Below are 12,490 nucleotides of genomic sequence, written 5' to 3'. Positions count from 1 at the left end.
CTCATAATATCAAGATGGCCAGTGGCTCACAATCTCAATGCAGCCTCCTGATTTGCCCAGAGCTTGGCAGCTAAGCAGCGTGCGCCCTTGTTAGTCCTGGGATGGGAAACCACCAAGGAAGGAGAGAGCTGCTACACAGAGACAAGCAATGGCAAACCACCTCTACTTGGTTTTTTTTTTTTGCACTGGAAACCTTACATCAGGGGTTGTCAACCTGCGGTCCTCCAGATGTTCATGAACTACAATTCCCAGTCCATGGACATCTGGAGGACCATAGGTTGACTACCCTCCCTTCCATGGTTCGCTGCAACCCGACATCACTCTTCCCCACCACTGCTGAATAAAGACCATCCTGGCACAGCCAGGTTCATTCTCTGGGAACTAGAACATTATATAAAGCCATTATTTCCCCAACACTGCTATCTCTATACCTACAATGATGTGACTTCATGATGGGCTGGGAAACACGATGGATGTTTCTGAATGGATGTTCAAAGTCCACTTTCACCACTTGAGATAGATTCAAGTGGGTAGCCCTTTGGGTCTGAAAGCAGCAGAATAAATTTTGAGTCCAGTAGCACCTTTAAGACCAACAAAATAATAAAGCTTCGTTGGCCTTAAAGGTGCTACTGGACTCAAAATTTATTCTACTTTCATCCCCCTGGGGGATGATTCTCCCTTCTTCGGCAAGCCATGTCGTGCTTGGTTTTAAAACAGCATGTCAAACACACAAATAAGAGAAAAACGAAATCAGCAGGCCAAAAAGGATATGTCTCACAGCTACTCTTGTTTGATGTATAAATCATATAATTTCTGGGCAACCACTTCAATGATTGCCACTGCAGAGTCTGTAATCCATTTAACAGTAATATATCAATTAAGACGTATCTCTCGGCTTTAAGCTCTCTATCTTGAGGCAATTTTACTCCTACGTGACTTATCATTTTTGGCCTGCTGATTTTGTTTTTCTTTTATCTGTAACACTGGGAAATCAACGGTGTAGTTCATTGTCAAACACACAAAGCCTGCCCTGCAGCTGCCTTGATGGCCATGGGTGCTTAATACTTTGCAAACGGAGGGTGCTTAATTTTTTACAGTGGCTTCCATCATTGATACGGCATCGGATAGGCCACTCTTATTTCTACTGCGGCAAGCTGAGAACCAAAGCAGAGGCATGTCTGTTGAGAAAGTTCACGCCAAGCACAAGGCCGGGCTCTGTCTTCCAGGAGCAAGTTCAACCAGAACTCACAGGCTTAGCTTAAGTACTTCAACTCACCTCTTTCTGACTGCAGGTTTTCGGCCAGAATTTCATTAAACCTCTAATGACCTGAAATGAAGAAGAGAAGTTCGGGAGATGATTTAGGCATGGGAAATGCTCCGTAAAGTAAAACGCAAAGTAAACTGTAACGATGCGTACTTACAGGCTCTGTGAGGGAAGGGTCTTTCTCCAGAAATTGCACTATGCAATAAGCCAACTGCAAAGAGAAGGAGGGAAAATGCAAATAGTAAACCAAAGAAATCAAAGTATAACTCAATCTGAATCCTCCCTCTCTCTTTTTATATACACACACAAACATATATATTCAAGAGAGAGTGAGATCTCCTGCTATAAAGGGTTCAGATATAGATAAAATGCACTGCTTGACACAGTGGTCATAATGATGATGATGATGATGATGATGATGATGATGATGATGTTATCCGTTCAGTCATGTCTGACCCTCAACGATTCTATGGGAAAGTCTTCGCCATGCACCCCTGTCTCTGACTGCTTCTTTTAGTGGGTTCGTGGTCATTCCTTGATCGGCTTTGATCGTGTTGAGCCAGCGGATCCTCTGGAGACTACACTTCCTTTTGCCGCTGACCATGCCGAGCATTAATGATTTTTCTACCAAGCTGGATCTCATGACACAGTACTTTGATCAAAATGTTAAGTATTGCCAGCCTATGAAGAAAGAATGCCACAGACCTAGACTACAGCAGCTAGTTCGTACCTGACACCAAGTTCTGGTATTTGTGGCACTTCCATCCAATATCGGACAATCACCCATTGGCTCGCCGTTACACCTTGCAGAAAGGCAGACAGCACAGGAGATGCTGAACACCCTTGAAGCCGCCTTATACGGAATCAGACCATTGGTCTGCCAAGGTCAGTACTGTGGATTCAGACTGGCAACAAACAGCTCTCTGGGCCAGGGTTTCAGCCAGAGGTCTTTTATATCACTTATGGCCTGATAGCTTAACTGGTAGTGCTGGAGACCTTGGGGTACTTGTGGATTGTAAACTAAACATGAGCAGGCAGTGTGATGCAGCGGTAAAAAAGGTAAAAAAGGCAAATGCCATTCTGGGCTGTATCAACAGGGGCATCACATCAGAATCACAAGATGTCATAGTCCCATTGTATACGGCACTGGTCAGACCACACCTGGAGTACTGTGTGCAGTTCTGGAGGCCTCACTTCAAGAAGGACGTAGATAAAATTGAAAGGGTACAGAGGAGAGCGACGAAGCTGATCTGGGGCCAAAGGACCAAGCCCTATGAAGACAGGTTGAGGGACTTGGGAATGTTCAGCCTGGAGAAAAGGAGGTTGAGAGGGGACATGATAGCCCTCTTTAAGTATCTGAAAGGTTGTCACTTGGAGGAGGGCAGGATGCTGTTCCCACTGGCTGCAGAGGAAAGGACGCTCAATAATGGGTTTAAACTACAAGTACAACGATATAGGCTAGATATCAGGAAAAAAAACTACGGTCAGAATAGTTCAGCAGTGGAATAGGCTGCCTAAGGAGGTGGTGAGCTCCCTCTCACTGGCAGTCTTCAAGCAAAGGTTGGATATACACTTTTCTTGGATGCTTTAGGATGCTTTGGGCTGATCCTGCGTTGAGCAGGGGGTTGGACTAGATGGCCTGTGTGGCCCCTTCCAACTCTATGATTCTGTGAGATCAAACACACAACCCTCTGCATGTTACGCTGAGTCTCTTCCACTGAGCCACAGCCCGTCCACTCAGCATCCTTACCAAAGCTTTCCCTCCGCTATGCTAGTTGGCAAAGGATATACCAATTTATGTTGCAGGCTTGTTATGTACAGGTTTTTAGCCTTGATTATATTACCAGCATTCAGAATGGGGCAGGAAAAACATCACACATCACAGCTGCCTTGCACTGCATCAGACCACCTGTCCGCTGAGGACCATGCCATCTACTGAGACTGGAAGCAGCTCTTTGCGTTCTCGGTTGGAGGTCTTTCCCTTCATCTACAAACCGATCCCTTTTAACTGGACATGCCAGGGGCTGAACCTGGGACATTCGGCGTGGCAAACAGTTGGTTCTACCACTGAGCTTACAAAAAACACTCTAAGAGGACATGAATCCTTGGCAATAACAAAGTTCCCAACGTTAAGAGAGGCACAAACCCAAGTGTATCAACAGGCGACATACCTTCTTCCCTAGGTTGCTGTCGATTCCTTGGAGGGAAGCAGGATTTTTCTTTTAAGCTGCTGTACTCTGCAATTGCAGGATATATCGCCTTTTTCCTCCAACTCCCCCCCCAACATTCTCCCAAATTATGCAGAGTACTGAAAACTAACCCACTCAAGTGGCAGGAGGACAGAGGGCTGAATCCAAAGGCGCCATCCCTATCACAGAAGGAGTCGCTCAGCAAGTAAAAAAACTCGTTTGACGGTGGAAGGGCAAAGATTTACTGGAACATTTATGCTTCTGGGCTTTATGGGCTGGCTTTTACGGGCTGTTTAATGTCATGTTTCACGGTTTTATCTCCCATGCTATCAGTCACCACAGAATCATACGTATGGCACCAATCCGAGGACTGCACGGAAGAGGTTCTTGCCTCAGGGACATGGCGGAGGGAAGGTGGCGCCCAGCCACAGCTGATTTATGCTAACCCTCATGGGGTTTTCGAGGCAAGGGACAAGCAGAGGGGATCTCCCGTTGCCTCCCTCGGTGTAGCAACCCCAGACCTCCTTGGTGGTCTCTCAAGTGCAAACTCAAGAAGACCCTGCTTTGTTTCTGAGATCTGGTGAGATCAGGCTAAACTGGGCCTAAGGGACAACTGTTCCACTTAATATTTCTGGTAAGGCCTTGGAGGAGGAGCATGTCTCATGGCTTAAATGCCACTCAGCACTTAACACCCACTCAGAACGGCTGTCCCGCCTCTGAGTGCCTCCTCCTCCAACCAGCTTGCCTGTCTGTCCGGCAGCCAGCCAATCACCTTCCGTCTCCCACCCCTGACCAGCCCCTCCTCCTTCCACTTCCCTCTGAGGCTTGGAGGCTGCAGATCTCTGCTGGTGAGTTCCATAACAGCCAACTGCTGCCTTTCCAGGTCCTGGGGGGAGGGGGAGGCCATCTGCAGAGTTCTTCCACCCCACCCCAATCTAGCGCCTGTTGTATTCTTGAATGCAACAGGCTTGGCCCCTGGTGCGTATATAATTTGCTCACATGATGTCCTAGGTTCGGTGTCAGCGTCTCAAGTATCAGCCTAGGGACAGACAATTGCCACGGATCCAGGGTCTAAACCAGGGGTGGTCACAAACTGCGGCCCTCCAGATGTCGATGGACTACAATTCCCAGGAACCCCTGCCAGCATTCGCTGGCAGGAGCTCCTGGGAATTGTAGTCCATGGACATCTGGAGGGCCGCAGTTTGACCACCCCTGGTCTAAATATTCTATCTATCTGTTGCCTGCAAGGGGGAGCCAGCGTGGGTGAGATGGCCTGGTTTCGGCATCAACGAATTCTTTATATCTTCTGCCACAGCAACAGAGCATAGAACCTTGTAAGAAACATCAGCCTCCCCACCTTTGCTATTAAACGCACGCTCACTGAAGTCGGCGTGCTTTAATTTTGCAGGGGAGAGAATTTAATTCTGCACGATTCTAGCAAAACGGATGACAGAAAACAAGTGCTATGAATTCCTACCTGTGCATGGAAGAGTGATAAACTCCTAACGGTATGTAGAGGAATCAGCACTTTCACCAAAAACTGTTTGTGCTCTGCCTTCAGAGGTTAAAGCGAAGCCATTGATAATACTGGAAAAGAGAAAAGAAGGATTTCGGTATGAATACAAAGAAACGGTTTTTATTGAGGCTAGCCATCTGATGGAGAGGCTGACTCTGCGAAGGCAAAGGGGTGGCAGGTTACAGTGGATGAGCGATTGGGATGCGACTGTCCTGCATAGTGCAGTGGGTTGGCTAGATGACCCAGGAGGTCTCTTCCAATGCTATTTTCTATAATTCTATGAAATTAGTAAATGGCTCCGCCCTGTAACAAGCCTTCTCATCTTTCTTACCATTAACAAACCCCAGAAACAGTCTTCAGGCTTGGAGAAACCCCAGCAGTGGTGCAATTGTGCAGAATATGGTTGGGAAGCAGAGCTGTAGACACGCCCACCCAGGGTCCCTCCCCTTCCCATCCCCTCCAAGCCCCTCATTGGCCATTTTGGGGCCAGGTCACATTACCTGATGAATGTTTAACTTTTTTTTAATATACATTAAAAAAGTAACTCCCATCCATTCAGGAAACCCTTCAGGGTCATCAAGAAACCCCACGGTTCAACAATACCCTGGTTGAGAAAGCCTGATGTAAGCTCTAGCCCTCAAAAATGTCTATAAACTTCTTTCTATACATCCTCCCGTGTCCATTTCCACTTGTTATCTTGAATTTCAAAAATGTCTGGCAACCTCTTTCATACAAGAAATCACAGAGCAGGGAGGAGGTGACCCGAGAGACGACCATTAGCACCCAAGTTCATTTACCTTCCTAATATTTCCAGCAGTTCAGCTACACCGTTGAAGTGTTCCGTTTCATAAACAAACCTGCCGAGAGAAATTGAACACGTCAAACAAAACCATTCCCGTTGATTCCCCTGCCCGGCCCGTGGAAACTTAGTAAACCAGTAGCAGGGCCTTACCGTAGAAAAATATTGTTAATCTGTTTCTGATAAATGCTCTAAGACCAGGAACTTGCCATAAATTCTGTGCAAGACTGTTTTTAGGTAGTCCCGTTCTCGAGGATCTTCACTGTCAAATAGCTCCAAAAGCTGTTTTTTTAAAAGAAGAGAGGCAAAATGTGAAATAGTTCAAAGGCTCAGACGTGACACAGCTTTAGTTGCTGATCTCTCGGGCCTTTTGCTTCTCTGCTTCCTGCGCTTTTGCTTTGTGATTCTGACCCCCAAAATTCACCTCTCCCAAGTATCGGCCAGCAATCTACCACTTCTTCACTCGAAGAGTCATTAACACGGGGAACTCACTGCCGCAGGAAGAGGCGGTGACTACAAACATAGATGGATAAACATGCGAAGCAGAGGCCCAAGAACGACCATTGAATCACTTACCGTGAATGGTCCTTCTCCTTGAAGTCAGGAGGACACCGCAGTGGGTGTTTCCCGCCACTTAACTGGGAAAAGTTAAAGTGGCGGGAAACACCCACCGAGGCGTCCTCCTGAATGTCAAGGAGAATGGGCCATTGGCACAACGTATAGGTGGCCCACTATATCTGGAGTAGCGATGCTCCATATTCTTGTTCTAGCGGGGCAACAGCAGCAGGGTTCTGGAGTTCTGGCCCTGCGAGTGGACCCTCCTGATGGCACCTGGGTTTTGGCCACTGTGTGACACAGTGGACTGGTTGAGGAAGCATGACCCCAGCATATGCTGAGGGTGTGGGTCCCTCACCTTCAAAAACCCGGGATGTAGGGCCCACTGGATGGGCCACTGGTCTGATCCACCATGGCTTCTCTTATGTTCTTATGCACTGACAACTCCCAACAGGGAAGGCTGGATCAGGAGGACTTCAGGAGAGGGTGAAAACCACAAAGTCAACTTTGTGTATTCCAATGAGTTTCTTGGGAAGGTTCACACACAGGGATTTATTGTAGCCTGATTTCTTACGTTCCTCTGGCTCGTGACAGCCAGTGATCATTCAAACACAGAACAGGAGCTTCAAAAGCAACCGATCTTCTTACCTGTAATACAAATTTCTGATCTATATACTTTTGGCAATGCTGGGCTGGAATTCTTGGCTTTCCAAAAATCGTATGAAAAATTCATATACAAGCTGCAAAAAAAAAAAAATCAATCAGTACACTGGCTTAAGTATATTGTAACCTATGGGACGTGTATTTTTATTTCTTGAAGTCTGTGTTTGTGTTGAGAGAGGGGTGGAAGAAGAAAGAAAGAAAGAAAGAAAGAAAGAAAGAAAGAGAAAGAAAGAAAGAAAGAAAGAAAGAAAGAAAGAAAAGAAAGAAAGACAGAAAGAAAGAAAGAAAGAAAGAAAGAAAGAAAGAAGAAAGAAAGAAAGAAAGAAAGAAAGAAAGAAAAGAAAGAAAGAAAGAAAGAAAGAAAGAAAGAAAGAAAGAAAGAGAAGAAGAGAGAAAGAGAGAGAAAGAGAGAAAGAGAGAGAAAGAGAGAAAGAGAGAGAGAGAAGAGAGAAGAGAGAGAGAGAGAGAGAAAGAGAGAGAGAAAGAGAGAGAGAAAGAGAGAGAGAAAGAGAGAGAGAAGAAAGAGAGAAAGAAAGAAAGAGGAGAAAGAAAGAAAGGGGAGAGAGGGAGAGAGAGAGAGAGAGAGAGAGAGAAAGAGAAGGAGGCAAGATGAGAAACTACCAGCATGTCTGCACTTTCGATGACTTGATATTTCTGCCTTCTGCTAAAACTGCTGCCTTCAAAACTCTCTCTCTCTCTCTCTCTCTCTCTCTCTCTCACACACACACACACACACACACACACACACACACACACACACACACACAAAGAAAAGCTGTGTTGTATGAGGAGAAACAGTTTTGTTGTTCTGGAATGCTGGGTCCATTCATACCGCCTCTTTTTTTATTGCAAATCTTCGAGAGGGAGCTACCCATATGCACCATTAAATACCAATGAGCCCCCAGGACCGGGCAGGATACACATCCCAATGAGCAAGATTGTAATTTTCCCCTCGTTATTTGAAGCAGAGTGACCGCAAAGCATCTATTAATTTTTTTCCTCATTCAAGATGCCGTCAGAAGAATTCCAGCACACACCAGCAGCTGGCTCTGCCACCCTTACAAAGGCTTGCTGGCTGACTTGCCAAAGCTCCCCCGGGGGTAATCGTCGAGCGCATTCTTTCGCCCTCCAGACTCTTGAAGTCATATAAAATAAAGCAATTAGGATGCTAACGAGAGCTGGTGAGACGGCTTAGAAACGTCTAATGGCAATTAGAAAATGTTCGGGAGCGTTTTTACTGCGAGACGGACGCCTGACGGAGAATAGTGTGATTTAATTGGGAGTCTCCCAAGTTGCCCAGAAGATTTCCCCTCTAGCTTGGAAGGACACTGTGCACGCTCTCTCTTGAGTGTTGTCCCTCTCATGCACAAAACAGAGGTGTGTTAACTGCAGCCCCGTGGCTCTTTTGGATTAAAGGCAGGGAGTGGAACTTAACCCTTTTCCTGCTAACTTTTCTCACTCTGAATGACTCCAGTTCACACGTGTTTCAAATCGCGTCCCCATTTTAGATGGAGAAAGAATCACAGGGGAACAAGGAGCACAGAGGCATGAATCGTGTTAGAATTATAGAGTTGGAAGGGACCTCATGGGTCATCTAGTCCAACCCCCTGCATTATGCAGGACGCTCACTAACCCTCTCGCTCATCCACTGTCACCTGCCACCCCCTTGAGCCTTCACAGAATCAGCCTCTCTGTCAGATGGCTCTCCAGCCTCTGTTTAAAAACCTCCAAAGATGGAGAACCCACCACCTCCCGAGGAAGCCTGTTCCACTGAGAAATCACTCTGTCAAGAACTTCTTCGGGATGTTTAGATGAATTTATTTTGCACTAATTGCATCCAATTGATTCTGGTCCGTCCCTCCGGGGCAAGAGAGAACAACTTTGCTCCATCCTCTATACCGGTGGTCCCCAACATTTATCACTGGAGTCAGTCAACACTTGACAATTTTACTGAGGCCCGGGGAGTAGTCTTTTGACGAGGGACGTCACTGCCGCCTGAGCCCCTGCTCCACTTGCTTTCCCGCCGGCACCCCTTACTTCCCGCTGCCCGCTAGGGGGCGCTGCCAACAGCAGCTGCGCAGTGCCACGCCGAGGGGAGCCCCAGCCATGGCAGCTGCCAGAGAGCACCAAACGTGAGCCGGTGGCAGAGTAGCAGGGCAGCCCCCGAGGCAGCAGCTGGGGAGGAGGACGAGGAGGAGCCGTGGCACGGTACTGAATGATCCACGGATCGATCTGGGTCCTGGTCCCCGGACTGAGGGTTGGGGACCACTGCTCTATACGGCAGCCCTTTAAATACTTGAAGATGGTTTTGAGATCCCCTCTCAGTCGTCTCCTCTCTGTTGTTCTTATTATTTTCATTTCACCCTGAAGGAACTTCTGGAAGCCAATAACAAAGGCTGTTCAGCTGGGTGCTCTGTCCATCTAGGCTTGCATATTTATGGGAGGAGGGAGAAACAACTCCTCAAAACAGGCCATTCGTTCATGGTACAAAAAGGGAATGGAAAGAGAGCAGCAAAACTGGTGTTTTTCATTACTAAATGGAATGGGTTGCAGAAACTGCAGCGTAGCAGAGAGACACTCTGGCATTTTTTGCGAGCTAGAAATGCTGGACGACTGAAAGCTCTAAGTTTTCCTTAAAAGCGATAATTTAGATAGTACACTCTTTTGCAAGGAAAACCTGAAGCAGAAGTCCAAGCAAAAAAACCCCCAGAACATCTGTCAATGTACAATTCTCAAGCTGGGTAGGATCCAAGCGCTCTCCTCAGCCAGTGTGCTAAGGAAATGGCACTTCTGTCTTGGGAGAAGGGCAATTTCTGCAGATCCTTTTGTAAGGATCCCTTGAGCTCCAGGAGAAGAGTCTATTCGGTTCAACATCCTGGCAGGAAAGGCCCATTCCCACAAGCGTATATAGTACTTTGGCTGAATTCAGGCACTACATGTATCTCAACATATGATACAGGTTTGACCAGGCCCTAACATTTATGTCCTGAGGCATTCCCTCCCCTCCTCCACCACATAATATTTTACACACACACACACTACACACATTAGGGGCCATGCCTGTTGCATTCAGGAATAAAACAGGCACTAGATTGGGGGGGGGGGGTTGGAAGAGCTCTGCAAACAGCCTCCCCCTCAACCCAGGACCTGGAAAGGCTGCAGGCTGGAGGCCCCCAGGAAGGGACCTTGCCGGCAGGGGCAGCTCTCACATGACAGGGATCTGCAGCCTCCGAAACTCAGAAGGTTGTGGAAGGAGGAGGGGGTGGCCAAGGGTGGGGGACGGAACGCAATTGGTTGGCTGCTGGACAGACAGGCAAGCCGGTTGGAGGAGGAAGCACTCAGGGGTGGGACGGCCGCCCTGAGTGGGTGTTAAGCGCTGAGTGGCACTTAAGCCATGAGAGACGTTGTTCCTCCAAGGGCTTACCAGAAATATATTTTGTGTGTGTGTGTGTGTGTGTGTGTGTGAGAGAGAGAGAGAGAGAGAGAGAGAGAGAGAGAGAGAGAGAGAGAGAGAGAGAGAGATTATTTCTCTAGTGGGGCATTTCTATGCACCTTTCACTACACCTAACGGGCTTCGTATCAGTGACCCAAGCACTGCTTGACTCTTCTTCAAACTCCAACAGGGCCTTGCAGCTGCAAACCCAAGAGGAAGAACGCTCTGGGGTCTACCACAGGCCAGAGGGCCTTCCCATCTCTGCCAAATTCATCCCCTTCCCTCTCCCTTCCCTCTCCCCTCGTCTCTACATAGAAAAAGGTTTGCTTGGGGTTCTATTCTGCTGCATAGCGACTTTTAAGAAAATGCAAGACTGAAAATCACCTGTAAATGTGGCCATGATGCCTCAAGGGTGGGTTCATCTTCTTCTGGATCAAACTCATTGCTATCGCTAGGAGGAAGAGTTCGGAAAATATTGCAAGATACCTAGGAAATAAAAGGAACAAAATTAGGAGCTGCTCTTGTAGAAATACAGCCGGTGCCGAGAGTCTTCAGTACAGTGACTTGCACATGGCTCCTGTCTTCAGACAGCTGTGAAGGGGATCCAGGACCTTCTGCATCCCCTATAAAAGATTTCTCTTCCATCTCAGCCATGGGCTTTTTATCCCTGCCAGCTTTGTTTTGTTACCATCACTTTTCCCTATAAAACGTTCCTGATCGCCTACGTCTTACAAGGCAAAGAAAATCAGACAGCATTTACAAATTGCCAGAATTTACTCAAAAGAATACCTAAACTCTCCTCTGCTCTTCACTCACCGATTGCAATTTCTATAGAGATTTCATCCATTTATGAAATAGCGGCTATCGCTGCTCATAACTGCAGCCACCAACTAAAGGAGAAGAGTCTGGTTAATGTGGCTGTTCTAGCCTAACCACTGCCTGTTTCCGAGAACTATGGGCAATCAGTCCCTATCAACCTACATCTGCCTCATTTTATACAATGATGATGATGATGATGTCATCCATTCAGTCGTGTCTGACCCTTGGCGATTCTATAGGAAAGTCTTCGCTATGCGCCCCTGTCTCCGACTGCTTCTTTTAGTAGGTTCGTGGTTATCCCTAAATCGACTTTGATCGTGTCGAGCCAGTGGATCCTTTGGCAACCACGTTTCCTTTTGCTACTGACCATGCCGAGCATTACTGATTTTTCTAGCGAGTTGGATCGCATGATGTGTCCAATGTAAGTCAGCCTTAGCTGCAATATCTTCCCTTCTAAGGACATATTTGGTTTGCTCCTCTCTAAAACTACCTTGTTGGTAACTTTGGCTGTCTATGGTATTCGCAGCATTTGTCGCAACACCATAATTCAAAAGCATCTATTCTCCTCCTGTCTTTTATTTTATATAATCATAAATATATAATTATATATATATAATATATAACTTTATATAATACCTGCCTCATTGTAGAATTGTTTTACTTGTGATTTTAATGCATTGTTTGCTATATGTTGTTCCCTGTCCTGGGTCTACTCTAGCAGAGAGGACAGCTCATAAATTTAAATAAATAAAATATAATGACCCACAGCCATTAGGGATGCAACCATACCTTTGTTCAGATCTCAACTAGCTCACCAATTAAGTAGGGATTTTAGCCCGAGCTGTAGGACACTGTCCAAAATACTACAATCGTACTTTTAAAAGATCTGAAACTTAAAGAAAGCTTGCTAGCCAGCCACTCTTGTTATCTGCAGACATCAATTTTCAGGTTGTGTTTCTGCTCTGCTAGTAAATTGTCAGGATAATGAATACCAAAACAAACCGATATATTGGTAGTGGTAAAAACATCACAGTGAACGGCAGTATCTAAACTGAATGAATAAATAAATAGGTTTGGGTAGTGGGTAGGTTGGTAAGCTAAACAAATAATTACAATATCAGTCATTTGTCCAGTCTTTTCTGATAACTAAACTAGGAGCTGGACTAGGAAGTGAAGAAATGCTATATAAAAACCAATGAAGGAGGTGAGTGGGTTAAGGATAATTAGAGAAGGTTTAAAGCAGGGGTAGTCA

General features: G+C 46.4%; 1 protein-coding gene across 1 annotated transcript in view; it reads right to left on the bottom strand.

Annotated features, from left to right (window-relative positions):
• Positions 1–12,490, bottom strand: part of PPP2R5E (protein phosphatase 2 regulatory subunit B'epsilon) — a 42,887-nt gene that overhangs the window by 19,022 nt on the left and 11,375 nt on the right. Inside the window, 10 exon segments of the mRNA XM_077323908.1 lie at positions 1,277–1,327; positions 1,422–1,475; positions 4,931–5,017; positions 5,019–5,040; positions 5,767–5,826; positions 5,922–5,960; positions 5,962–6,050; positions 6,972–7,003; positions 7,006–7,063; positions 10,804–10,905. Of these exon segments, the coding sequence (XP_077180023.1) occupies positions 1,277–1,327; positions 1,422–1,475; positions 4,931–5,017; positions 5,019–5,040; positions 5,767–5,826; positions 5,922–5,960; positions 5,962–6,050; positions 6,972–7,003; positions 7,006–7,063; positions 10,804–10,905 (594 nt within the window).

This window comes from Paroedura picta, chromosome 2, assembly GCF_049243985.1.
Source record: "Paroedura picta isolate Pp20150507F chromosome 2, Ppicta_v3.0, whole genome shotgun sequence".
Taxonomy (NCBI): Eukaryota; Metazoa; Chordata; class Lepidosauria; order Squamata; family Gekkonidae; genus Paroedura; species Paroedura picta.
This window is presented reverse-complemented; position numbering and strand designations above follow the sequence as displayed.